The sequence below is a fragment of the Nuphar pumila genome, chromosome 1, assembly GCF_984573655.1.
Source record: "Nuphar pumila chromosome 1, dmNupPumi1.hap1.1, whole genome shotgun sequence".
Classification (NCBI taxonomy): Eukaryota; Viridiplantae; Streptophyta; class Magnoliopsida; order Nymphaeales; family Nymphaeaceae; genus Nuphar; species Nuphar pumila.
In genome coordinates, this window is record NC_143249.1 from 11,716,742 (window position 1) to 11,742,442 (window position 25,701).

The following is a 25,701-nucleotide window of genomic DNA, read 5'->3' on the forward strand; positions in this document are numbered from 1 at the left end:
GGATGAGAAGGTACAAAAACTTCGATGGACAAGCCATTAATGACAGTTACGAGCAAAAGACTCGGCTTCCCCAGTCATCGGAGTTAGGGGAAGGGGACTACCATAATTATCCTAGGTGGTAGCTCTCCATGTTCGGGATGCATCCATTGTTTATGCTGCTTTGGGGATTTCTCTCTTGGTCACTGACCATCCCCTTAGGTGCGGACTCAGTCAGTTATCCGGGTTATCTTAAAATACATAGCATAATAAACCCCCGATCAGTCTAGGCTGTTTCTAGAGTCGTGCCTTGTGCGTACCCACTTGGCCAGTTAATATCGAAACCTAATTTAAATCCGATCACACAATTTGTTGAGTTATGCACGTATGAAAACTATAGCATGCAACGGGTTTCAATACTTATGGAATTGTGTGTGTGGTTGATGTAGCATCGTATTTTGCGAGTTAAATTGCTTATGCAGTGCTTTGCTTATAATAATTAGCCTACTTGTGCCAGTGAAATGCTTGTAATAGTTTTAGCATTTTGCTTATGATAGTTGCTCCATGAATCTATTGAAATTAAATTGCTATATAATTGTCTGTCTACTTGACATATTAAATTATTTTGCTTAACTATGTTTTATATCGTCCTGTATGTGCACCTACCAGTTTTTAGTGAAACTGACCTATTTTATGGGCAGGTGATGGATAGGTAATACAATCTGCGATGGCACGATGGCGTGATGAGATCAAGATTGAGCTCTTTCCCTGACGTTTCGCTCCTGAGGACATATTGGTAAATTTGGTATAAAGTGTATTTCGAAATTTCTCTTTTTATTAAACCTTGAGTTACTAAAACTGTTTTAGTAAACTTCTTCTTTGTTTCAACAAACAAATTCTCAATCATTGAAATTGCATTTTAAAACCATTTGATTTCAATAGTTGTGCGGAATTCGGTAAAGGAAAGTTTACGCTATAATGCGCTCAAGGTCCATCGACTTGTTGTTTTAAAAATATCATTTTCCGCTGAAGTACTATTTAGACTCTGATAATTGTACGATTTCAAAGCTTTCTAAACTATTCTAAAACTTACAAGTCTTGGATTTTTGGGGCGTTACAGTTATCATTGGTGATGAGATGCGGCATTCCATGACCCATATGAGTGTTTGAATGCACCAACATATTGTCTCAGAGACAATTTGTCTCAAACTTGGCAGGACCTTCCTGTCCCAGCACAAATGTAAACACTGAACATTTGTCCAAAATACTTCTGTTTTCAAGTGAAAATAGTCACACCTCAAGGGATTTAACTTTAGTGAGGACTTTTTGCCCCTAAAATTGTGGAGAGTTTAAAAAGGTCCTCTGGACATTTAATTTTTTATTTCAAAATGGGCCCTAAAGAAGATTACTATTTGAGATATTGTGTGTGGACTTAATAAAATATCATTTCTCAATGTATTAAAGGTTATAATATGTAAAAAAAATCCTAATATTTTATCTTTGTATTGTGCAAAGGCTTTGAAGAAAATAAAATCAAGAAGGGCAGTTGGCCCAGATGGTATACCTATCGAGGCTTGGAAATGCTTGGGAGATAAATGTTTAAAATGGTTGACAAATCTTTTTAACAAGATTTGGCGGACAAATAAGATGCCTAATGAGTGGAGGAAGAGTACTTTGGTGCCTCTATATAAGAATAAAGGTGTTTCTCTCAAGTACATTAGTATAATTAAAGATATGTATGAAGGAGTAGTAACCAATGTCCGCACGTGTGGAGGGGTGACAACCAATTTTCCTGTAACGGTTGGGTTACATCAAGGATCTGCTTTAAGCCCTTTCCTATTTGCTATAGTGATGGATGAGCTTACGAGATCAATTCAAGAAAATGTGCCGTGGTGTATGTTGTTTGCTGATGATATTGTTTTGATTGATGAGTCTAGAGCTGGGGTTAATGCTAAGTTAGAATTATGGAGACAGACATTGGAAGCAAGAGGTTTTAAGTTGAGTAAGAGTAAGACATAATATATGGAATGTCGGTTTAGTAAGCAACGAAGTAGTGATGAGAGTGTAGTGAAGCTTGGTGAGCAAGAAATACCGGTGGATGACTGTTTCAAATATTTGGGATCTATCATTCAAAAGTATGAAGAAATTGATGGAGATGTAAATCATAGGATAAAGGTTGGGTGGATGAAATGGAAAAGTGCAACTGGAGTGTTGTGCGATCGTAGAATGCCATTACGGTTGAAGGAAAAGTTTTATAGGACGACTATTATGTTAAAATGTATCATTCAATCTTTGTAATCTTATATATATTTTATATATATAAAGGATGATACATATACATATATGGTATATATGCATATGTATCTTCCTAATTATATATATAAAATATATATTTCTCTATTAATAGGCATAAGGGTAGTTTAGTCATTTTCCCTTTTTACGCATATTTCATTTGGAATATGTTTGTATTTTTCTTTTTCTTTTTTATTTTATTCATTCTTGTGGTTTGCGCCACCTAGGGAGGCTCCCCAAAGAGTCATTGGGGAGCCCCCAACTGTCACAAATGTGACCGTTGGGGGCTCCCAACGACTCCTTTGGGAGCCCCCTATGTGGCTCCTCTCTTGTGTTATAAATAGGGGTCTCTCCCTTGTAATTTAAGCACTCCTTTGGAGGAGCCTTTGCTCCATGTAATGGGTGTTACACCCTTCCTCTTTTCAATAATATCAACTTATGCCTTATAGACATTTTTGCCCCTTTGTGGGTTTATGTGTTAGCACATTATGTGCTTGTGTTTTCCCCTTTAGTGGGTATATTCGCACTTCATGTGCATGTGTATTGGTTCATTATTGAACCTAATATATTCAAAGCCGTGCCGTTTCCTTACATATTAGGCCCGCTTTACTATATGGTACAGAATGTTGGGCTGCCAAGAGACATCATATTCAAAAAATGAGTGTAGCTGAGATGCGTATGCTGAGATGGATGTGTGGAAATACAATAAAAGATAAGATTCAGAACGAGGATATCCGTAAGAAGATAGGCGTTGCACCCATTGAAAATAAGATGAGAGAGAATCGTTTACGGTGGTTTGGACATATTCGGCGAAGGCCTAATGATGCTCCAGTTAGAAGGATGGAGAAATGGGAAAATATATTAGTTAAAAGAGGTCGGGGTAGGCCTAGGAAGACACGGATGAAGGTGATAGGAAAGGATATGAATGCTTTGAACCTCACCGAGGACATGGCATTGGATAGAAATGATTGGAGGAGAAGGATTCATGTGGAAGACCCATAATGATTTTCTTTTTTGGTTCATATCGCCGACCCCAATTGTTTTGGGATGAAGGCGTAGTTGTTGTTGTTGTATTGAAAATGGGCGCTAAAGCAGATTGCTATTTGAGAAATTGTGCATGGTCTTAATAAATCATCATTTTCTAAATGTATTAAAGTTTATAGTCCTGTATGTATTGTATACATGAAAACAAAGGAATGTCGTTGGGAATCGATCATCGTTGAATTAACCAAAGGATGATTTTTATTCATTTAAAGTCATTTTTTATCTGATGCTTTAACTTGATATGATTGTTCCGACAAATTGTGCTTTCGTAACGTTGAAACCTATCCGATGGGTTGTGAAGAAATATTCTTTCTGGAATTTAAACCAGAAAAAATCAACTTTTTTTTTCTTTGTTCAGTCTTTATGCTATAGATATGCACATCATAGGTCTCCATGAGTCTTTGTTTTATCATAATATATTGGCTATTTGATATCTTGAACGTTTGAAAAATCTTATTAATGTTATCTGTAGGGACACTAATCTAGAACAGGATCATGTTTCTTAATATTCATTTGCTATGCTTGTTAGTGTTTTGGTAAAATATGAACTTGGAAGCATCAGAAAAGTGTCCATTATTTCTGACTTTTTACATTTGGAGTGACTACCATGCTATCCCTAGGTTTGATGCTCTCCTTTTACATTCTGAAATCTCACACATTGTGTCCATCCTGTAGATGTTTACAATTATTTTTTTGTTGATGCTAGTAATAAATTATGTTTACTAATCTTCAATTGTTAGTCTGCTTCTTGTTCCAAATCTACCTTGAGACTGTGTAGTTGCATAGGTGGATAAGCTTGCATATTTATGCTAGTTCAATGTGCTTTGCTTAAATGAAAGCAAATTCCAATTATTCGTTCTTTTGGTTTTCTAGTCTGTCTGTTTGAACAGGAAATTTGTTTCATATTTTTAATCCTTTAACACTAGTACCTTAGGTGTGTTACAATTGAGAAATAATCATTGAATGAACTTGAGATTTGTGGCATGATCTAAGTGCTACTTTTTGTAGTAACTTCTGAATTGCTAAGTATGATTTCTAATCTTTCCTCTTCTTTTTGCTTGGTTATTTGATAGATGGCGATCAACTGGATGCATTTCTACCAGAGGCTTTAGAAGAACCATTTTTCTCAAATAAACTATTAGTTCTTATTGAAATCCTTTCAACTTATAGGTTTGTAAATTTGGTTTATGTTTTTGTCATGCTTTATGATCTATATTGGATGGATTTCCATCTCTTACTAAATGGTGATATCTTGAACATGACATGTGGCTTCTATGAGAAATGCATAGCTGACGAGGTGTACACCATTGTTTTCATGGCAGAAGGGGTTTGTCAAATCTGATTTTTTGGTGGTTACTTATGCAATAGGGCAATATTTTTCTTCTCCTCCTTGTTACAGTCTTTTGCAAAATAGAGATGATCATCAAAATGGCTGATCCTATGCTACATTCACTGAAAGGGATGTTTCAGACAAGTATATGACATTAGTCCTAAAGAATCATATTGCAAGAAGCTAGGACTCATTTCCTGTTTAGCAACGGAGCAGTACTTGTTTCGATAGAGAGTGACATCTTCAACAAGGGAGGAAAACAAGAATGAGAGAGCAAGAAAGATTAGTTCGTTCATTCTTTAGGGTATTGCACTATATAGGGGTCGAGCCCTTTAGTTACAAACTTTTCATGACTAAAATGCCCCTACATTACAAGTTACTGGCTTACATAACTAAGGACTGATTTTGGACAGGTTTATCTTTGTACAATAAAAAGAATCACATCAATGCCCCTAGCTCTACACTATGTACATTAAACAATTACAAAATTATTTACATAAAAGACTTTCACATGACATGTTTACCAGTATGGGCAGACAGGTGGGGTCAGGTTGCGGTCAACAAGGACTCAGGTGTGGTCAAGAGCCACTCAACCCAATGCATCTAATTCTGGACACAGTCAATATTGACTTGAGTATTTTCCTATTAATGGGTTCAGGGAATGTTGGCTTCGGTTAATTTTTTTCAAGTTTTTTTTTAGTATTTTAGGTTTTAGTAAGGAATCAGATGAACTCAATGAGCATCTGATTTGACTAATATTGTCCAACATTTTGGAATCAAACAATTGTTGACTTTGTCGTGCTCTGCCCAAGTTTTTGGAGTTTAGGTTTTAGAACTCACCAGGAGAGCTCATCTATTCATCATTTATTATTTAGTAATAAATCAGTTACTATATGCAGCTGACTTCATAATTTCATATTCAAATTCAATTTATGAACTGCATGTGCGCATGTGCAGCTTTGTGTGTGTGTGTGTGTGTGTGTGTGTGTGTGTGAATATGTGTGTTTATGCACGTGTGTTGTTGGTAAGTTCATATTTAAAGTGTTGTCCATTCATATGTAATGAGTTTGGTCGAAAGTCCAAACTGCAGTTCATGGTCTTATAGTGCTTTAAGAGTGACTCACCATACAATGCTAATGCTCTAGAACATGTTATATGGCTGAAATCAAAAGAAAAGTTAAATCTAAAAGCACACACTCCAATCTTATGAAACTTGGTTACACCATAAAAAGAATTGGGTGCACTGATTATGAAGAAAAGCAATAAAAAATATCAAATAAATATAAAGAGTTGGAATGGTTGGAATGGGAAGCACTCCACTTGTTGCTCCAGAATTGTGAAACTATTCGGTTGTAAACCAAGATTTTTTCTATCATGTATTTAACTCAAACAAGGATAATATCTTGAAAAAATGTATTTAACTCAAACAAGGATAATATCTTGAAAAACTATGTAACATGGGCGTCATACTTGCGTTGTACCATGTCAAAATGATGCTGGTACTGGGTACTTGAGGATATGGTCAACTAGGTTTTGTGTATATGTGCGTATGTTTATACATGTATGTGTTTTGTGTATATGTATATGTTTATATATGCACACATGTATATGTGTATATTTTTGTAATATATATATACATGGATTGTACTATAAAATTTATATGTATTTTTCCTTTTTTTCCTTGTATTATTTTCTTTTTGGCATTTTGTATGCCCTTCAAGGACATTTTTTTCCTTTGCTGGCTAGTCTTATTTCTAGGAGGCCCTCTTTGTGTATATATATGGGGGCAAAGCCCTTCATTGTGAATGCATTTTTTGATTCATTAAGTGAAATAAAATCCCTTTATTTTAAGCGCTCCTGTGCTTTTTGGTGGCTTGTATTGGTCAGACCTTGGTGGCTTTATGAACCTTTGTGCTTTTGGACCTATTCCATTACAAATATTTGCCTTTGTAATCAATTTTTGACTTATAATGGTAATATCATTATATGTTAGAAGTATCAACAATATCTCTGACTATGAGCTGGATGCACGTTTCCTTTCTCTTTCAAATAAAATTCAAGGTGCTTGTTTGGGTGGATTGGTTTGCATTGTTACCATGTCACATTTTCGTCTATTAAAGCTTAATAAGAAAATAATAAAGATGAATATCTAATTTTATAGTGATAAAAGTACAAGACCACATCTTTTTCATAATCATGATGATTGAATGTATCAATGACATTGATGCCATGATGTTGAAATGTATGAAACAAGAGCATGAATGAAACCATAAATGCGAAAACTGCCTTAGGCAGACTAATGTATTTTGGGCATTTCATTACTCATAAGGATCGAGCACCCTATTATATTTTAGGCTTTGGTTTTCTGCAACAGTGAATTTCTTGCATAGCCAAAAAAGGAAAAGGAACAATAAGTGTAACGACCCCAACTGATCCTCTTAAAAATCATGGATTTTTTTTAAAAATAATTCCGCAAACTCAACCAAGGATTCGGGGCATCACAAATTTAATATACCAAACCACAAACCATACCGTGCATTGAATCAACTGAAGAATAAATCAACTTTATTAATTTATCAAGAAGTCAAATATCAGACATAAAAATCGTCTATATAAATTCTAGCCATCCTGTCAGAACCCAGAACACCATTCACAAGGCTCGCAGCCTCCAGCCAGCAAGTCCAAGACATCACTAAGCATCTGTTCCTGTAAAACAATTTAAAAAAAACGGGTAAGAACTGAAGTAAGACAGAATACATGGAATGTCGGTTTAGTAAGCAACAAAGTAGTGATGGGAGTGTGGTGAAGCTTGGTGAGCAAGAAATACCGGTGGATGATTGTTTCAAATATTTGGGATCTATCATTCAAAAGTATGGAGAAATTGATGGAGATGTAAATCATAGGATAAATGTTGGGTAGATGAAATGGAAAAGTGCAACTGGAGTGTTGTGCGATCGTAGAATGCCATTGCGGTTGAAGGGAAAGTTTTATAGGACGACTATTAGGCCCGCTTTACTATATGGTACAGAATGTTGGGCTGCCAAGAGACATCATATTCAAAAAATGAGTGTAGCTGAGATGCGTATGCTGAGATGGATGTGTGGAAATACAATAAAAGATAAGATTCAGAACGAGGATATCCGTAAGAAGATAGGCGTTGCACCCATTGAAAATAAGATGAGAGAGAATCGTTTACGGTGGTTTGGACATATTCGGCGAAGGCCTAATGATGCTCCAGTTAGAAGGATGGAGAAATGGGAAAATATATTAGTTAAAATAGGTCGGGGTAGGCCTAGGAAGACACGGATGAAGGTGATAGGAAAGGATATGAATGCTTTGAACCTCACCGAGGACATGGCATTGGATAGAAATGATTGGAGGAGAAGGATTCATGTGGAAGACCCATAATGATTTTCTTTTTTGGTTCATATCGCCGACCCCAATTGTTTTGGGATGAAGGCGTAGTTGTTGTTGGGTAAGAACTGAAGTCCTTGTACGAATTCCTCTAAAAATCCAAACAGTAAAGGAAATATCATAAAAAAATTCATGCATAAATTTCAGAGGAATCACAAGCAATAACATACCACAACTACTTTAATATTGAAGCATTCAACCAAATATCATGCAAAAACAAATATTATGCAAAGCCAAATATGTATAAATGCATGAACTAATGCTGAATAGTAAAATATGCATGATTCAATGCACATGCATGAATAACTCAATTAGTTATTTATTAGAGTTTCTTTTGCATGCATATCCTTATTAAATGCACATAAGTTTAATTTTTACTTTTCTTTAAACCCACGGATACTCAAAATAGACACAATTCCCGAAGTTCAAGTTAGGTTTTATGTTGTAGCTTAATACCTATGTCACACGGACTCGGCTCCAAGGTCGCCGCACCCGCGTCGACACGCACAGACACGGGTGCAGCTGTGATCATCGCAAAATTTTTCCTCTCGTAATATTCTCTCTCTTCCTTCTCTTTCCCTTTCCAGTCCTCTATTTCCTCCTTTTTGAAGGGAGAAAATAAAAGACAGAAAAGAAGAGAGAAGAGAAAATAAAAGAAAAGAAGAGAAGAACTCTTTTGCGGGGTTTCACTTGACCTTAATTTTAAAAATATTTAAGAAAATAACTCGCTTCCGTTTTGAAATATTTGCGGGAAAACTGAGAGACGGGATTCGCTCGTCGGTACGAGGTTCGACCATTCCTGGCGCCTTTACCAGGGGTAATCGAACTAAGGGTCGAATTTATGCCTTTTGCTTTTGCCTTAATATTACCTAAGAATTTATCCTAAGTCTAAATGCACAAAGAATCATGCTTGTGCAATGCAAGGATGCATGCTATTTTTTAAAATGATTTGGAAATCTCCAAATATTTCTGAGATGAATCTGATAATAGAGTGAAGGAATGGTTTCTAACTCAGAACTTAAGATTTAAAATTCCAAATTTTTGGAATAATCAGAGCTTTGGAAAATAATCTGGACTTTTGAAAGGAAGGATCTTGAAATTGAGATAAAAGGAGAAGAAAGAAAATTTCAAAGTCATAAATGGACTTTGAATTTAGAAGTTTTGAATCAGGATAGAGATGAAATTTGGAATGTAATTTGAACTTCAGCTGTAAAGCTTGAAATCAGAGAAATCCAAATAGAATGGAATTGGTTTTTGGAATCTTGGGAATCTAAACTTGGATTTTGAAATCTGGAATTTAAGATGGAATTTGAATCCAAAGTCTGGATTTTAATAGAGTTGAAATCCAAGATAAACTGAATTCTGTATTTGGGATCCTAAGGAGAATTGGATCCGAAATATGAGATCCAGGATGGAATTGGATCCGAAGTTTGGAATGGAATTCGGATCTGAAGTCTGAGATCCGAAATGGAAGTGAATTATGGATCCTAAATGGAATTTGGATCTGAAGTCTGAGATCCAAAGTGAAATTGGATTCTGGATCCTAAAATGAGTTTTTGACCTGAATTCTGAGATCCAAAGTGAAATTGGATTCTGGATCCTAAAATGAGTTTTGGATCCGAAATCCAAGACCTAAAGTGGAAGTTGAATTCTGGATCCTAAATGGATTGTGGGTCTGAAGCCTGAGATCCAAGATGAAGTTGGTTTCTGGATCCTAAATGGAATTTGGATCTGAAGTCTGAGATTCAAAAGTGAATATTGTACTTGGAAATCTGGATCCAAGTTGGGATTAGGGTCTGACTTTGGATTTGGATTCTGAAAAGTCCAGATAGGACCTTTAAAGATGGATCTGGGTTTTGAAAACCCAGATTGAATTTAAAATTTAAGAAGAGTCAAATTTTGAGATTTCAAATCAATCTCAAACTTTGATTTTGAATTTGAAGATGAGGAAAATAAACTTGATTTTGAAACAAAAGATGGCTTCAAAGTTAAATTGAACTTTGAAGTTTGGATTTTGAATTAGAATTTGAATACAAAATGATTTTTGAAATTTCAAAGTCAAATTGGACTTTGAAATTGAAATAGAATTTGGAATTTGAAATAGAAATTTAAAAAAAGATGTTCAAAAATCACTTGGGTTTTTGAAAAGAATTTTGAAAATATGATGCAGTTCTATCCTAAATGATGAATGAATGTGAATAATTTTAAAATTGGATTTGAAAATCATATTTCATTCTTTAAATGAATGTAAATAAGATTAATGATATAATACACTCCTGACTATGGTCATTGAATGTATTATATAATAATCACATTTAAATTCAAATGAAGAATAAAATACATTTTAGTGTTTTTATAGAATTTAAAATGAAATTAACCCTTAATATACCCTGACTATGGCCATTGGTATATGTATTGACTTAATTTTAAATTATATTCTGATAAAAGAACAAAAATATTTAAGGAAAACATGATGAATTTTGAAAATGATCCACTGTGGATCTAGTGTTACTTTATAAAAGATAAGGATCCTAAGTTTTGTCTACATCCTGACTATGGCCATTGATGTAAATCATCAACTTAGGATTAATTACCTCTTACGAAATGGTGCACGTGCCATTCGTGTTTCACCATTGTGAGAATTTGAGAAATAAAGGCAAAAAGCATGAAAATAAACAATTTATGATATTTACGATGCTCATTCATTCTATCTAAGACAAGGAATATAAATTTTCATTCAAGATCTAACTATTACAAGATATGAAAATTTTACGACTCTAAGAAATGATATCTTCCACATATCCCCTGCTTTGCGCTTAATACTTGATGGAACAACTTTGATAATTTAGGATATGGAAGGATAGCCATTAATGTGTTTATATATATACATATATATATATATACATATATGACATGAATATAGAGTAAGTGAATTGTGTCAAGTGAGGCTATGCAAGTGAAATATGGTGACAGTGTATAGGCTGTGACGGGGGTAATGGAGCCATATATGGTCATGTAACAATGGTGCAAACAGATGTGAAGTGTAAATATAATGTTGCTGAAAAGGGCATAAGATATACAGGAAATGTTGTATAGATGGAGTGGGCATCCAAGGAGGGTGCCACAGGTAGGTATTGTTCTGCTACATCGGGTATAACATCGCTGTAAACACAGCATAACATAGATGAGATTCGTAGGATGTGATGTTGCTGTGAGGTGGTTTGAAGGGAAGGTACACTTGTGCCAAAAACTAATGGGTGTGCTAAATGACACAAGAGATGACTCTCAGGAGATGAAGTAACATGGGTAGTAAGTGAGAGGATGATGTGAGGTGGAATGCTACTATGGAAAATGTGAGAAGCCATATAATGCCATAGCTTTGAAATTCAGGAGAGAGCAGTCCGGTGGATTGCGCCTTTGATTCACGTCAGTTTTAAGGCTCTCCAAGCTAGATCCCCTACTCGACTGCTACTGAAAGTGAGCATCTACTGGTCTCATTGGGGTTGCACCAATGGAAGAGGAGCTAGATGTTTTTTTTTTTTCTCACAGTATTCAATCAGCATCTTCTGAAGCATCAAACCTTTTAGCCAGTCTTATCATTGCCCTCCTCAAACATGAATCAAATATAACGGCAAGAATATGTACAATGCATGCTCTTGGCTAACAGACTATTTATCAGGGCTGCCAAGTCTTGACAGCTTGGTGGGAATATGGTATGCAGGAATGAACAGGTGATATTAAACAAGTTTATAAGAAAAGAAATGTACAAATTACAGCAATAGAGAAATAACATGTGGTAATGGAGAATATAGCTAAAAGAAAATTTCATAACAGTATGTCTGCATTCCTGTTTTCATGATACACACCTGCTATACAGAAATTTGAACAGATTGTATTTAGGAAACAACAACAAAAACAAAAGAACAATGAAAATTAGACTACTCTATAGGAAGAGGGAGGCTGGGAGACAGTTATTGGGTGTTGGAGCCATTGTGTTTACAGTGATGAATGTGACTGTGGCAGTGAAGATGTGCTCACATTGGAGGTAGACTTAAGATCAGTGCCTATTGTAATATACCTACAGTGGAGCATACATAACAAAATGTGCACTCGGCATACATGCAAACAGTGTATATGTAGGAAACCGATGATATAGGGGGAAGTGAATGAGGGTAAATAACAGTGTAACAGTGTAGTGGAGTATTTTGCAGCCGCAGCTACAGTAATTGAAACTGATATACCACTTAATATTGTAGAAACAGAAAAAGGCACAGGACTGGGTTGATGTATGGCGGTAGAACTGGCAGATACAGTTGCTACTGATACTGGCTCATCTTCATCATCAGTAGGAAATCCTTCATTCAAATTGAAATCAATCTTTGAAGCTGGATCGGCCGCTGCAATACAATCTAAACCAGATGGTTCTGTGGCAGAAGCAGACACCATAGGAGCATCTGCTCCAGCAGAATTTGCTAAGACCTCTTCTGTTTCTTGGACTGGAGTAAAGGAAAATATCTCACCCCGTGTTGATGCATCGTGCTGCTGATCAACCATAGCTTTTTTTTTTCTTTTTTTCTTTTTTTTTGATGCTTCCTCCTTTCCAATTTCATTCTCATTAACCACTGCTGATTCACCCACTCTTGCATCAGTTTTAACTTCGATAGAGTTAGCTTGATCACAAATTTTCACTACTATTCAGCTCCTTCACACTTTTACTTTTCAAATCTGTGGCACTATCAGGCTTTAATTTGTCAATATCATCTAGATATGTGGTGATGCTATATAACAGGGAACATGAACAGGAGAGATGGAGTTGACCATGAAGCACAAATGAAGGCTTATGAAAACATGAGGATCCACACAGGAGATCCAATAAAATTTTCCTCTACCACTTTAATTGCTTATTTTAATGCCATTCCGGGGATCGCTTTCCTCGGGAACAACACCTTCCTGTGCTTACAGGTTTTGACTGGTGCTCTCAGGTACACTGTTACATACTATATCATCCTATGCCAAACCAAATGACTTTAGCATTATAATAACGAATTGCAACACATTCCATCTATTGTAGGGCATACCTCTGATTTCATAACTCAATATACATAATCAGGTAACTTGACACATAGGCAATCAAAATGATCATGAGACACAACACGATGCCTTAAGATTCAAGGATTAACACAGGATATTAAAAAATTCAAGGCAAAGATAAGTCTTACATCAGTATTTCATGGTGAAATTATTAATTAACAAGATTAAAAAGGAACTGGTATATGGTTGACAGTCAATAAAGGAAACCTCTGTGCCAAAATTGGTGACGGTGTGATGCTACACCATCCACGATTGGGAACTAATTTCTACATTTTGTATTTTGAAAGCACTTGGAATTTTACCTGTGTAACTAATCAAATGACAAATCAAACTTTAGCAGTAGAATAGGAACATACATGATTTTACAGCAAGTTTAATAAAGCCAAATAATAGAGATGAACGAGATACAGAAGTTCAAGAAAAACTGGCACAAATGACGTGGCTAATCAATTGATATATTCAGGAATATCTACCTCAAACTCCCTTTTATAGTCTGATGGCTATTGGAGATGTTAGGATTATGCTAACAAACACAATAATGAAAAGATGCAAGGCATGGAGGGCTGACCTGTTAGAAAGTTACCGCCGCCTCTTAATCCTGCTAGAATTTTGGTATTGGGTTCGATTGGATCTCAACCTGCCTTTATCTTTGTAAGACTTCGATTCGATGCATAGGTGGGATCATGGCTGAATCTATTCCAACTGAATCATATCAAACGTATCATGGCAGACATATGGATTCCAAAAGGAGGATATTAGAGGCTGTGACAAAATTCCAGCTCTAATGTCCACTCAATGCTGAATGAGATTCATTTTGAAATTGAATTGATTAATGAGACGGGGCTTAACCCAAAAGATCCTGCCTAGTGATCCTGTACCAGATATTTTGTTAGCATGATATGGGCAAGCAAAGAGAGAAAAGAAAATAGAACCTGCAGGAAGCGTGATATGAAATGCACATAAGAAATCATATCCAGAGAATCACGAAATGCCTGGCATGACGATGATCCTGTTCTCTAAATAAAACTTCCTGGGGCACAAATATGGTGCTGCATATCCATTCGTGACACATAGGGTAACTGAAGGATTGATGTCCTGTAATGATTATTAAATACATGTTTTACAAGTACCAAGATATTCTATCAAGAGAAACTCTTCTCTCCACATCGGATGGAACAAATAAAAGGAAAAATCATGGTTGAACTGATCTAAGTGCTAACAGATGGTAGCTCTGGATCAGATAACTGGGTTGATCGGGGCTGGTTGATCTTGGCAGCACAGAGGTCACAGCTCCCAGAAGACCCGAATCGTCCCCATGAACTTATGCCCTTAGATTACCCCTCACAAGGGCATAATCTGAGGAGTAGAAATCACGAACGATATCTCCAAATCACCCATTACAGAAGTAAGATCTCAGAAAGGGAATCAACGAGATACATGCCATCCTCAGATTATAAATCACAATTTCAGAAAAAATAAAATAAGTCAGTAACTTCAGATCTCAATTCACAGGGAAGTAATCTCTGGAAATACAGATTGATGGAAAGATTACATGTTATGGAAATGTAAACAGCGAAAGCGATGGATGAATCAAAACAAAAAATGGTGTTGGAACACACTCGTTCCTCTTGTTGTAGCTTAAGAGTGGGTTGGTGTTGCACAGGCAACCCAACGCCACCATTATTGCGTAAATGGGGCTGAAAAAAAAAAGAAAAATCAGAAAGGGGGGGTCAATACTGAAAATGAGAAAAAAAAGACTCAGAGATTCGAAATCAACATGAATCGAATGATGGAAAGACAAAAAATTAGGTAATGAATATTTGTCAAAACCTAAAAAAAAAAATCAAAGCAAATCATAAATCAGAATATAATGAGCCATAGGAAATAGCAAGGAATGGAGCCACTTACCTTCTGCTGTAGGGACTTTCAATCGATTGTTTTCAGTTGATGTCAATGAGAACCAGATAAAAAAAATGGTAAAAACGAAGAAAAGGGGAAGAAGAAAGGGGGAAAGAGCGTGAGATCGATGATGTTGAGAATGGATGAAGTCGGTGGGTGATTGAAGGGAAATCCCGGATCGATGCTGAAGGAAGATTGCTGCGGGAGGTCCTTTTGCTTCTACCACAGTAGAAGGAAAAGGGAAGGAAGAAATAGGCGGTGGAGGGTGTGAGAAATAACGCTCGTTATTCTCTGCATGGTCCTGTCATCTGCAGAGAGAGAAGAGAGAGAGGGAGAGGGAGAAAGAGAAACCGATATCAAGAGAAAAGGGGGTCAGTTCATCGTGACTGCCCTCTCATTCTATTAATACAATTAGTGTGTAAAACTAGGGTACGAAAATACCCTTTAAAAGGAGTTAATATACATTCTATACTAATTGGATCTGGACCCGATCCATTATATAAATGGATCGGGTCAGACATATACAAATGACTTCTTCTTTTCACCCTCCCTCAAGTTGTGCATGGTGTTGGACCATGAACAACTTGTTCTTCAGAAACCAAAATCTATCCTTTGTCAAGCCTTTAGTGAGGATGTCAGCAACCTGTTCTTCAGTTGGCACATACACAGGCTCAATCTCCTTGTCTTCAACCTTTTTTCTAATAAAATGTTGATCTATTTCAATGTGCTTTGCTCGACTATGGTGGATGGGATTGAATGACATGTTGATGGCACTTTGATTGTCACACAACAACAGTGACCGAGCAATCGGTTCTCCCATTTCTGTCAGGAGATGTCTAATCCATGTGCCCTCGGCCGTGGCAGTGGCCATCGATCTGTATTCAGCCTCGGTGCTTGATCTAGCAACAGCCTTTGGTTTTCTACTACTCCAGGATACCAAGTTTGGCTCAATGAAGCTGCAATAACCGGATACTGATCGTCGTTCGTCTGGATCACCTGCCCAATCAGCATCAGCATAAGTGACGATCTCATGGCCCCCTCATGGATCTAATTCTCTTTTCTTGTATACCAACCCATCACCAACTGTACCCTTCAGGTAACGAAGTATACGTTTGACTGCCTCCATATGTGACATACGAGGTTCATGCATAAACTGGGATACTTGATTAACCGAATATACTATGTCAGGTCTAGTAAAGGTCAGGTATTGCAACATGCCCACTAAGCTGCGATACTTAGTGGGATCTTCATATATATCCCCTTTCTGTGACCTCAATTTCTGATGAATGACACTTGGAGTGGTTAACGGCTTACAATCTGTCATGCCTGCTCTGCCAAGAATGTCCAACGTGTATTTGTGTTGAGTAAGGATAAGGGTATCATTTCTGTTATCAACTTCTACCCCAAGAAAATATCGCAGCTCTCCCAAATCTTTCATCTTAAATCTCTGATTTAATAACTTCTTCACCTGCTCAATGTGACTTTTACAGTTCCCTGTGATGATGATGTCATCAACATATATCAACAGAAGAGTAGTGACTCCTTGTTCATTGTGAATAAATAATGAGTGATCCAAAAGAGACCGAGAGAAGCCATGCCGTTGTATTTCTAGAGAAAAACTGTCGAACCAGGAACGAGAAGCTTGTTTCAAACCATAGAGTGCTCTCTTTAATTTGCATACATATTTTTTGGCGTCTCGTTCTGCATATCCAGTGGGTTGTTCCATGTAGACCTCTTCTTTTAAATCCCCGTGTAGAAAAGCATTTTTTACATCCAGCTGGCTCAATGTCCATCCATGTTTAATGGCTAGACTCAACACAATACGAATGGTCCCCATCTTAACTACAGGACTAAAGGTTTCATCAAAGTCTTGGCCTTCCTCTTGTGTGAATCCCTTGGCTACAAGTCGAGCTTTGTACCTTTCGATGCTCCCATCTGGTTTATATTTTATTTTGTACACCCATTTTGACCCAACGACATTTCTGTTCAGTGGTCTAGGCACAATCTCCCATGTGCCACATTCATGTAAGGCCTCCATTTCTTCATTCATTGCTTCTACCCATCTTCTAGAGCTCGCAGCTTGATAGAACATAAGAGGCTCATCCTCTTTCCATATGGATGTCAAGAATAGCTGAAAGTCCAATGAAATTTTTTTATAACTTACCCACCTGTCAAGCGGATGTCGAATCCGTGAAGATCTTCTGATATCCATTTGCTGCGAAACAGATGATCCAGAAGGATCCGTGTTCATACAAGGAATGGATGAGGGTTCTTTCTCTCGCCGAGTGTATACAATACCCTTATACCTTGTTGGCTGCAAGTCACATGTGACAGTTTCCTCCGTTTGGGTCTCATTGGCTGAATACTCATGTGGCTCATTCTGACTGCAATTTTCTGAACATTCTACTGTACCATTGGAGAAGAGTTCTGAATTTAACCATGGGTAGTATACCTCAATGCTGGAGCTTGAGTTATCAGTATCCACCATAGTTGAATTATTATCCTGATCAGCAAAGTTCATTTCATCGAAAATAACATTCCTTGATATTTTGACACGCTTACTCAGGGGATCATAACACCTGTACCCTTTGTAATCTTCGGCATATCCTATAAACCTGCATTTCAAAGCTTTATCTTGGAACTTGTGCCTGAGTGAGCTATCAATGTGCACATAACAAACAGACCCAAACACACGTAATTCATGATAATCAGGTTGTATGCCAAAAAGAGAGAAGTATGGTGACTTATTTTCTAAGATATTCATGGGCAAGCGATTTATCACATGAACTGTGGAGTGGAAGGCCTCAGTCCATAATGATGTAGGGAGATTGCTCCCGTGCATCATGCTCATTGCAGTCTCAACAATATGTCGATGCTTCCTCTCAGCAATCCCATTTTGTTGAGGTGTATGAGGGCAAGACACTCTTCTCTTTATCCCATTATGTTGAAGAAAATTAACAAAATCACTCGAGGAGAATTCACCTCCTCCATCACACTGGAAATTAAGAATGTTGGTAGAGAAATGATTTTGAACGAAAGAGTGGAATTTCTGGAACAATCCAAAAACTTCTGATTTGTGCTTCATAAAGAATATCCAAGTATAACATGAATAACTATCAACGAAAATAAGATAGTATTTACTGTCAGAAAAAGAAGTAATTGGAGCAGGACCCCAGACATCTGAACAAATGACCTCAAATGGCCTTGAAGCTCTTTTATTAATGGAAGCAAAAGGTAAGACATGACTCTTACATAAATGACAGCTAGGACATTTTGTATCAATGACTTCTGAACTCAGACTGGACTTAGGAATAAGATTATTCATGACAAGTTTTTCAATAAAATGGCGACCACAATGGCCAAGACGACTATGCCAAAGTCTTGGCTTATTACTTTCAGAAACATTAAATAAAAAATCAGAATCAAAGACTTGGTGAGGCTTCAAGGATGAATAGTTGGGATGAATGAAGGAAGGATCTTCTTGGAAGATGTACATGTTGCCCCATCGTTTTCCTTCAGCGAATGTCCTCCTCGTGCGAAGATCCTTGACATAAACAGAAGAGGGAGTAAATTCAACTGAAGCATTTGCATCATCAACAAGCTTTGAGACAGAAACAATGTTCTTTTGAATATTAGGAGCATGGATGACACTTGGAAGTTTAAGAGAGGACTTTGACATGTGTATAATGGCATTTCCAGTATGTGAGATGGCATGATGTGATCCATCCCCTGTGACAATGCTATTCTTTCCAACATAAGGTGTAAGAGTCAAGAGTTTACCTACATCACCTGTAACATGAGTAGCTGCTCCAGAGTCGACATACCAAGTTCCTTTGTCATTTTGTTTCATATTCAATCCTGCCAAGGCTGCCAACAACAACTCTTTTACTTCTCCATCCTTTCTAGCCTCTGCTTGTGGAGCTTTCCCTTTGTTTTGAGGATTAAACCAACAATCCGCTTTAATGTGCCCTTTCTTGTTGCATAGGAAACAGGTGGGAATGGGTCTTTGTCCCTGAACATTGGGTGTTGGAAGTATGCCACGACCTCCATAGTTATTTCTCCCTTGTCCTCCTTTTCCTCGAAAAGAACTTCCTCTACCTCGACCATAACTCATTCCCATAGCCAACACATCTTGTGTTCCGGAATTCCCATGAAAGGCTTCAGAGGAACCTTTCAGATTCATCTCATATTGCAACAGTTTTGCACGAAGATCTTCAAACTTTGAAAGTTCTGGTAAACATAGTAAGGTTGTCGTCATAACATGGTAATCTGACCCCAATCCACTCAAGGTTTGTTGTACTTTATCTTTTTCACTGACAAGACACCCAACAACAGCCAACTGATCTGTGATGCCTTTCATTTTATTCAGATATTCCATAATAGACATGGAATCTTTCTTCAGCATCTGAAATTCTCGCTTAAGAAACATAATTCTTGCCTCAGAGATTTGTGAATATGTTTGAACTAACATATCCCACAGTTCCTTTGCCGAACAATCATCAGGAAGAGCAATAAGGACCTCCTGTGAAAGAGTTGAGGTAATATACGCCACTAACGATTGATCCCTCTTCATCCAAGCAACATATTCTGGATTCTTGTGAAGAACAACAGATTGTTCTCCTTTATCATCGGCCCTTTCTTGCGAAAGAAATTCTGGAGGTGGTGGAATCGATCCATCCAGATGACCAGAGAGGTCCTGACTCTTTATAAACGGGATGATCTGTCTTTTCCAGGTTAAGAAGTTACAGTTATTCAGTTTTTCAGAGACTAGTTGGCCGAGGAAACTTGAGGACAGGCATGAATTCCCATGAGTAAAATCCATTTGATTGAACTGACACTTAGGTATATAAAAGAAAAACAAAACAAAACACTGCTTTGAGTACTCGACCAGTGAAAATATTCGGCTGACAGATGCCAACAGAGAGAGCAACAGAAAACAGAAACAGCAGGGATAAACAAACAGCGGACACTTTTTTTCAGAGCCAACGAAGACTGAAAAACAACAAGGATTAACAAAGGGAAAACAGATTAACAAAAAGAGAATACTCGGCTGATAGATGTTGACATAGAGAGCAATAGTGATTTGCAGACACTCCTTTTCGAGTCAACGAAAACAGAAAACAACAGGGATTAGCAAAAGAAAATCAGATTAACAAAAAAGGAAAAACACAGAAATCTGAAATGAAAAACAGAATCACGATGATAGAATCTCAAAGGAAAAAGGGAATCTGAAATGAAAAACAGAATCACGATGATAGAATCTCAAAGGAAAAGGGTTTCAGAAATAGGAAAGAGGAAAGAGTTTCAGAAATAGGAAAGAGAAAACCTGTTATCGTGGAATCGACGTCAACCAGCCTCTTTTAGATCCACACAGATCCACTCACCTGTGCCTTCCGTTCCCTGATTCACGTTGATGCCTCAGTCGAGTTTTTCAGAAATAGAAAGGAGGTAACCTGTGCCTTACGTTCTAGATTCACGCTGCCTTACGTTCCAGATTTACGTTGATGGACAAGAAATGATGCAGCCCACGCAGATCCAGACCGAGGTCAACCAGCCTCGTTTAGGCCAACCACACTGATTCACGCACCTGATGCCTTACGTTTCCAGATGATTGCTCTGATACCATGTGAGAAATAACGCTCGTTATTCTCTGCATGGTCCTGTCATCTGCAGAGAGAGAAGAGAGAGAGGGAGAGGGAGAAAGAGAAAACGATATCAAGAGAAAAGGGGGTCAGTTCATCGTGACTGCCCTCTCATTCTATTAATACAATTAGTGTGTAAAACTAGGGTACGAAAATACCCTTTAAAAGGAGTTAATATACATTCTATACTAATTGGATCTGGACCCGATCCATTATATAAATGGATCGGGTCAGACATATACAAATGACTTCTTCTTTTCAGAGGGGTGAAAACGATGACCAGAAGGAGCCCTGCGTGCCTCCTTTTAAGGAAGGAGAGGAAGGTTCGTGAAGGGCCGTTGGAGATCGAAGGTGGAGGAAGGGTTCTTTGGAGATGGAGGGTTTCCGATGGAGAGAATGAATAGAGAATGGAGGGAGGGGGCGGCTTTCTTTCGCCCTTTCCTTGCTTACGAAGGGTTTTTCAAACCCTAAAAAAAGGTTTTGCAGAGGAGCCCCTCTGATTTTCGAGATTTTACAAAGAGGGGGCTTTCGAGGCTTTTAGCAAAATTAAATTCAAAAAGGCTCAAAATCATTTGTTTTTCTCGTAGTTTTTCCATTTTTTTTGGTTTTTGATGTTATTTTTCATTTTTTTTTGCCTTTTTAGAATAAAATCCTAAAGTTTTACGAGAAACCAAGATTAAAAACTATTTTTTTTTGTATTTTTGCAAAATATTTACAAAAGAGAGTTTTTCTGAGAATTCAAAGTTATTTCTCTGAAAACTTCAGAAAGCAAATTTGGACCCGAAATTTGAGGTGATATTCGAGATTTGGACCTCGAATCGAGAAAATATAAAATAATGGATCCAACGGAGTGCCGAATGAGCTATTTGAGCCATTCAGAAGATGTTTTTGGTATTTTATAATTTCGATTTGTAAATCGAGTAACGAAGCTCAAATTTGGACCTTGAACACTGGGTTCGGCTCCGAAATCGAGTTTGAATGTATCAATATGAGCTTTAATCCAGAAAATCTGAAGAATGACTGAAATTTAGCTTTGGTTTTCTCAGAAGACAGAATCAGGGGCAAAAAGGTCATTTTTGCAAAATTTTAAAAAATTTGGGGTGTTCACAGCGGCTCGGACTCGGTCAACCCGATTCTGGGTGCGGTCAACACACCCAGGGTCATTTTAGTCCATTTTTTGGATTTTTTTTTTTAAAAATTTGGGCTACAAAATTTAAAAAAAAAACATTCTTGGGGGGGGGGGGGGGTGCTGCCCCCAGATAACCCCCGTAAGGGGCGGCCTCCCCTGGACCCCACCCGCTGACCGCGCAGCGGGACCCGCGCCGGGGGGAAGCCCCCCCTCCTGTAAGGAAAAAAACCTTGAATCTGGCTTCACAATTCATCACCTGTCCCCTAATGGGCACAACTTTGACCGAGTCTTATATATATATATATATATATATATATATATATATATATATATATATATATATATATATATATATATATATATATATATATCCGAGTCCCCGTGTCCAAATTTTTTGAAATTGCGCCACACTCGTGTCGCACCCGCACCCATGTGACATGGCTTAACACCCAATTTGTATTTTATCACTGGGTTCTACACTTGTTCCTCGATCGATATTAGGGATCCTCACCTTCCATTAGAACATTATGAATGCTCACCTAATGGCGGGACATCAATGAAAATCTTCAGCCATTGATGCCACTTTCTTGGTATACCAATGACTACAACTGAGTCAACAACATCACTCCCACTGAATCTCTCTAAAATCGTGGTCGGGAGTTGAACCACCATATCGGGTTCTGGGGCACAATTACATACGGAGTTTTAGTATTCTCACGGTCCCCAATGACCGCCATCCAAGATTCTCACACTGTGGAAGGGATATCAAGAAAATAATTACTCTATTTGGTCTCTTATACCATTTCAAAACAAATTTCAAGTTCTTGACGCAAGAACCGTTTTGCAAATCTACATGCAAAACAAACAATTTGGGGCCTTGACCCTCACAATTTAACAGTGTAATTAAATTTTGAAAACCAAAATTTTTTAAAAATAAATTTTGCAATGCATAAATAAAATCAACAGTTGGAGCAACACATGCTTCTGGCCTACACGGCTCGTAGTGGTTCATATCTGACCACCAACATATCTCAATGTAATTTATGCAACTTGCAAAATTTCAGTGAACAATTAGCACACACTGTTTCCAAACATGTTCACAATGCATATTCAAAACACAAAATATTAATGCATATTAAGCCAAATACATACGCATGTAAATATAATACTTACAGAACATACCATTCATGATCAATTCTATGCATAATCAACCAAACATACATATGATCACAGTCATGCAAACATCAAATTAATTTCAGGTTCATGCGTATGATATGCACAATTGCAAACAGATCCATTTAAGATCAGATTTATGTATCATCTAAAAAAGAATACATATTCCAATCAGATTTATGTACATGACCAATTTCATATACTCAAATCAACTATGCAGTAAATTTACCACTATTGGTTCGATTCATGTACATACTTAGAATTTAGGTACATGTAGAGAAGTGTAATCTATGGATCGGATTCATGTACATGAATTGACCACTCAATAATAAACATATCGTAGCTGGTCTGATTATCAAGCCAATAGCTGGGGCTGATCCATCTATATGATCAGAATCATGTATATGGGTCAACCAAGCTGAAAAGTTCATGTTGTCAACTTGCTGGCTGATCTATGTACATGATTGCTGATCCATGTACATGATCATAATCATGTACATGGGTTGGCCATACCTGTATAAATACATACACAACATGCCAGCTGATCCATGTACATGATCATAATCATGTACATGGGTTGGCCTGTAACGCCCTGAAATTTTAACTCAGATTTATGTGGATTTTTTTTTTAACAGCGAAAAGAATAACCAATATAGGGTTAAGCATTTCGGAACATTACATTTGAGAGAAAACTCAACACATGTATTTCATTTCATTATGATATGAACAACTAAATTGCCATACACCCAAGAGATCACTGGAACAGTAAATCAACAATCTCGATCCGAGGCTTCATCCTGCAACCGCTAATAGGACTACTCTTTACCTGAAAATGTTAAAAAGATTGGAATTAGAGTACCACGTCTAAGTAGGAAAACTGTAACTTTCAATGCAGGTATATCGTGAATCTAGCATGTGATGTGGGTGTCAAATGTGATTCTCAACATATGTCTAAACAAGTAAGCAGTTTATGCCACAGAAACCAACATTCATATACATGAGCATGTAAATAGTTATCCAACAACCATAACTGAGCAGGTAAAGCATCCTGTGCAACATTAATAAGCAAGTCAATGTGTATTGCAACAATCATAACAATAACATGTACAACTCTCAAATAATTCTTCAACTACCTCATATCTACACATTTCACAATTTTATATCGTCACAAGCTCAAAATATAAAGCATGTTAAAGAACATAAACATATCTTTCCAGTATTTCCACTCACTGTGATACCTAACTGCTCTAAATTGTATTTAAATTATCTTACCCCGAAGGTACACACGGGCACAGAATGCCCCTCTTTGCTACTAAGCCGGCTTGAAGACGAGCTTAGTGGCAAAGAAAAACACACCAAATTTGGACTATAAAAATGCCCCAGTTAAAAGGATCTGACTGGTTGTGAAGAGATTAGCCCTGATGAAAATGGTAGATATGAAATGGAGAATAAAGAAGAAAAATTTTACCTCAAAAGAAGTAAGATTCAGGTTTTGCCCTTAACCTGGATAGGACGGGAAACACCTCGTGTAGAAACGAGGCTCAGATTTAACCCTTAACCTGACCGGGAAACAAAATACCTCATCAAAATAAGGCTCAGGTTTAACCCTTAACCTGATTGGGAAACGAAATACCTCATAAAAATGCGGCTCAGGTTTAACCCTTAACCTGACCGGGAAATGAAAATGGTAAGTTGGATGGTGAATAAGACAATTTTCTTGAAGGGGAATAAGGTGACTCTTTCAACAACACGAAAGATGAATTCTTTCGACAACGCGAAAGATAACAAGGCGATCCAAAGGAACAAGGCGATTCTTTCAACAACGCAAAAGATGACATGGCGATCCAAAAGAGCAAGGCGATTCTTTTGACAACGCAAAAGATGAATTCTTTCGACAACGCGAAAGATGAATTCTTTCGTCAACACGAAAGATAATAAAGGCGATCCAAAGGAACATGGTGATTCTTTCAACAACGCGAAAGATGACATGACGATCCAAAGGAGCAAGGCGATTCTTTTGACAACGCAAAAGATGAATTCTTTCGACAACGCGAAAGATGAATTCTTTCGTCAACTTGAAAGATAATAAAGGCGATCCAAAGGAACAAGGCGATTCTTTCAACAACGCGAAAGATGACATGGCGATCCAAAGGAGCAAGGCGATTCTTTTGACAACGCAAAAGATGAATTCTTTTGTCAACGCGAAAGATGAATTCTTTCGTCAACACGAAAGATAATAAAGGCGATCCAAAGGAACAAGGCGATTCTTTCAACAACGCGAAAGATGACATGGCGATCCAAAGGAGCAAGGCGATTCTTTTGACAATGCAAAAGATGAATTCTTTCGACAACGCGAAAGATGAATTCTTTCGTCAACACGAAAGATAATAAAGGTGATCCAAAGGAACAAGGCGATTCTTTCAACAACGCGAAAGATGACAAGGCGATTCAAAGGAGTAAGGTGATTCTTTTGACAGTGCAAAAGATGAATTCTTTCGACAACGCGAAAGATGGAAAAAGGCGATCCAAAGGAGCAAGGCGATTCTTTCAACAACGCGAAAGATGATAAGGCGATCCAAAGGAGCAAGGCGATTCTTTTGACAACGCAAAAGATGAATTCTTTCGACAACGCGAAAGATGGAAAAAGGCGATCCAAAGGAACAAGGCGATTCTTTCAACAACGCGAAAGATGATAAGGCGATCCAAAGGAG

General features: G+C 37.4%; 1 protein-coding gene across 4 annotated transcripts in view; it reads left to right on the forward strand.

Annotated features, from left to right (window-relative positions):
* DCL4 (dicer-like 4) overlaps positions 1–25,701 on the forward strand; it is a 179,954-nt gene that overhangs the window by 68,672 nt on the left and 85,581 nt on the right. For all 4 annotated transcript variants that reach the window (XM_090011173.1, XM_090011255.1, XM_090011331.1 and 1 more), the window contains exon 10: positions 4,386–4,482. In XM_090011173.1, coding sequence (XP_089867299.1) covers positions 4,386–4,482 — 97 coding nt within the window. The remainder of the gene's footprint in view (positions 1–4,385; positions 4,483–25,701) is intronic.